General features: G+C 35.8%; 1 protein-coding gene across 1 annotated transcript in view; it reads right to left on the reverse strand.

Annotated features, from left to right (window-relative positions):
• Window positions 1-1,546: 1,546 nt before the first annotated feature.
• Window positions 1,547-3,894, reverse strand: part of LOC100185584 (unconventional myosin-If) — an 18,789-nt gene continuing 16,441 nt past the window's right edge. The window contains exons 25-27 of the mRNA XM_002124749.5: window positions 3,652-3,757; window positions 3,201-3,279; window positions 1,547-2,679 (exon numbers count right to left, since the gene is read on the reverse strand). Coding sequence (XP_002124785.3) covers window positions 2,603-2,679; window positions 3,201-3,279; window positions 3,652-3,757 — 262 coding nt within the window. The 3' untranslated portion in view covers window positions 1,547-2,602. The remainder of the gene's footprint in view (window positions 2,680-3,200; window positions 3,280-3,651; window positions 3,758-3,894) is intronic.

Consider the following 3,894-nt stretch of genomic DNA (forward strand, 5'->3'; position numbering starts at 1 on the left):
AAGTAAAGTGCCTTGCGTCGACGCAAAACGCGCATGGGGCCCCATGAAAAAACGACGCGCAACCTAAGCGAATATAGAACAGTCGCGTGTTGTTCAACTATGACGTAACGAAACTAATGACGTAACATTAACGCGAGCGGTAAACAGCGAAATTTAAACGATTGTGTCGGATTGTGACGTAACAGAATGCAGTGATATTGCGTGTGTGACGCCGCGAATGACGTAATAAAGAACCGCACGGATTCCCGAAACAGAATGTGATAAGGAATAATTTAAACATAATTTAATAAAGTAATAAACGCAAGGCACACAACTGGTAGCATTATATTATTGTATATAATGTAGTGTAATAATAATCACTATACATGGTAGATTAAAGCTATATAATATATAGTATAGTAAATGGTATCGTAATATAAAATACTAATGTAATGAAACAATACTTAACTCAAGTCTTGCAAGAAAGCTTGTTAAAACCTTCTAACTTGACCTGGTGTGGAACCAACTTCATCTAAACTGAGAAGTGGTGTAAATGCCACGCGTTGTAAGCGAGCCAATCATCGAAAAGCGGGGACGAATAATCAGCTGGTGCGAGGCGTCAGTCACGTGAGCAATCTGACCAATCAGCTTTAAGGTTTCGACACCCGGCAGATTGTGACGTCACAAAAACGATAGTAATGTTAATTCTGCCAAGGATTTTTACGCGGAACTTAATATCGCTTGTTCCTGAAGCAAATCAGACGCGATACGCACCGAAGAGGAATGCAAAATGGGACTTCCCCTTGCGTTGTTTAAACAAACAAATGACTGTAACCCAGAGGTTACAGGTTCGAGGCTCGGTGCTGCTACCATTGTTGACGTGTATATTTGTACTTATAGGCAAGACACTTGGCGTTCTTACCTTGATAAAGACGGGCTTAATAGATTGTTGAACCGTCGACTCTTTAAGATCACACTTACACATTTGTCGAATTTTCCTTTTGAGACTTTTAATTTTATTTGCAATAATATGTGTAGTATAAGGTTGGGGTAAGATGGGACATGTTTCCATTCTTTTTCAATTCAATTTGGTAGCAAACAAAGAATATATGCAGAATTATGTAACCGTATACTCACAACTTTAAAAGTGCCTTGTTAAAACATGATCATGAAACATAAGATTTATGTTATAACGGTATCCCATTTTACCCCACAGTATTATAGTTAACATTGCCTTTTCCACAAAACTACCTGGTTTTAAAATCGTCCGAGTTCGCGAAAACGGTCCCCTTGACAGACTTGGTGAGCTCTAAGTTGTCACAACTGCGTTGAATTCAAGTTATTCCACCTGTGTAGTAACGCCGGTTACTTCAGAACCACAATAACAAAACTGTAGAAGATCCTTTCCGACTTTTAATTTTATTTGCAATAATATATAATTACCACAAATTTCTGACACTGCAAAACTAACTCGTTTGTCCAGTTTTTAAGCTTGTCCAGTTTCCCGAAAGTAATCTTCTTTGTTTGTATCTGTCACCACTGAGTTGGATTGAAGGACTCGAACAAATAACAAACTTACGAGTTTATTTCATACCTTGGTTAATAACTGCTATATTTGTTGTACATTCGACGCTAAGATTAACAAAAAGTCATTCGAATGATTTAAAAACAAGAGAATATAAATTGCATGAATATAAAGTGCAAAGAGGGCAGCAAAGAGCACTAAATTTGGTCGAGTAATTGATTTACTTCGGTTAAAAATTAAGGCGATGAAGTAAAAAATTAAATCACAACTAATTTAATAGTTTTGCCTATATGTAGGTTAGAGTAATAGGTCACGTCTCATGTGACATGAAGTGCCGCACGTTGGGCCTCACCCGTATCAAACAAACTTATATTCTTCAGGAAATAAAACACTAGGACCATCAAGAGTTTTTTAAAATTAGCATAAAAACAACTGAAAAGTTGTGAAAAAAACAAAAAAACTTAATTATGGCCGGTGTGTATCATTGATATACAACATTATAAGCTGTTAATTCATTCAAGAAAATATGTTTAAAATATGAAACAATTATATGTTGTGCTTGTACAAGATAGACCAAGTAAATTAAATGCTGTTACTTTGAATTTATAGAGCATGTTTATGTAAAAAAATTACGAAGCTTTTACGATTTTATGAATTTAGGGAGAACACACAATATTTACATTGACACCAATATTGTTATTCATAAAAAACAAACAAACAACTCATTCTATTTTGTGGGAATAATTTTAAAAATCTGATCCTAATATCCAGTCACACTTATAATATAATGAATGTACCACCGGATGAAACAGGGCAATGATACAATTATAAGAACTCAACTTCAGCTTGGACCAGAAAACTGTTCTAGAAGCTCAAGAAAAGCTTATAAGAATTTTTAAAATAGAGGACATTTTTGTGAACCCATATTAAAACAAATTGAATTTCTTTGTTATCTGAATTAGCTTATAGTTGCGGAAACTCGATCTTACAAACAATTCAGCTAACTTTGCAAAATATTTGTAATTTTGAAATATTTACAAAACTTTAAAAAAGTTTACACCATTTTGTTCCATCCACCATCGTGAACCAAATGTTGATTCAAATTTTCTCGACGTAATTTCCAGGAAATAAACCTTCTCTGTTACCAATCCTCCCCGACCACCAACCTGATGCGTCTGGGGAACAAACCTCATGCTCAATGTCAGGATATAATATCTATTCCATATATGTGCCTTATGGCAAGTTCAGGCATGGTACCATAGTGCGTTCTAACTTCTATTCTATATGGGTGAGGTTCTACAGTGAGGCATGCCATGGAACCAGGGGTTTAGACCAGAGTTATTCTATTCTATATATGTGCCTTATTGCAGACTTGGTAGTCATGCCTTTACCTTTTACTTGTTACCTTAAACAATGGTGTGTTCTACTTTAAATGGGGTAAGGTGATACATTAACTAAACATGAACCTGGGATTTATGTCACAACACCCAAACCAAGTTTAATATTAATTTGCACCATGTGTGTTTTTTAAAGCACTTTAGCCAGAAAACAATTCATTTAAATACCAATAAAATAACTATAGTAATGATAGTTAAACACCACACCCTAACAATCTTAGCATAGGTTACCAGTGGTCATTAATGAGTTGTTCATATTATTTGTCGTATATAACCCACCCAACATAGAAACAACATACCTTCTTTTAATATTTCTATGATATCACCCTCAGTGAAACTTATTTCATCGGTGTCTTGAGCGTCGTACGAATAAATCGCCTGAAACAAAAAGATAGCCAACGAATTGTGGTAGATACGATATTAAACCGGGTATCACAGCTTGGTTTCTATGATTTATATAACATGAACAATGCTGTTCAAGAGTTTATCAGACTGTTTTGAGCAAAACTTTTACTGATTAACAGCAATTGTTGATTATGGTATGTGTGGGATTGTAAGGGCATTTTAATGACGCGCCACCAAGGATAAAACATTCATTCAATCATTCTGCCATAAAAATAAACTTTTGAAAACATGTTCAAAGTAAAGCCATATATAAGCAGCTTGGGTGTTGGAACTCTAACCCTCAACAAGTACTTCACCCATATACAACCCATCCACCACAATAATAAGGCACCCCTCCCCACCTACCTTGCACTTCGGTAAAGCTTTTGGTTTGGGTCTCGGTTTAGGGCGATTCCCTCCCGGCACAGGTCGTGACCTTTGGCTCTTCTGTTGCGACAATCGACGTAGTAGTCTGAACATAGAGATATTATAATAATTGTAAGCCTATAGTATGATCAGCGTTTCAAGGTTCGGGTGATACGTCACCTTGGCTACCCTTAATATTAGATATATAAACATGGTGAACAAGGAGTGTCAGCTGCATATTAT

The sequence above is a fragment of the Ciona intestinalis genome, unplaced genomic scaffold, assembly GCF_000224145.3.
Source record: "Ciona intestinalis unplaced genomic scaffold, KH HT000104.2, whole genome shotgun sequence".
Classification (NCBI taxonomy): domain Eukaryota; kingdom Metazoa; phylum Chordata; class Ascidiacea; order Phlebobranchia; family Cionidae; genus Ciona; species Ciona intestinalis.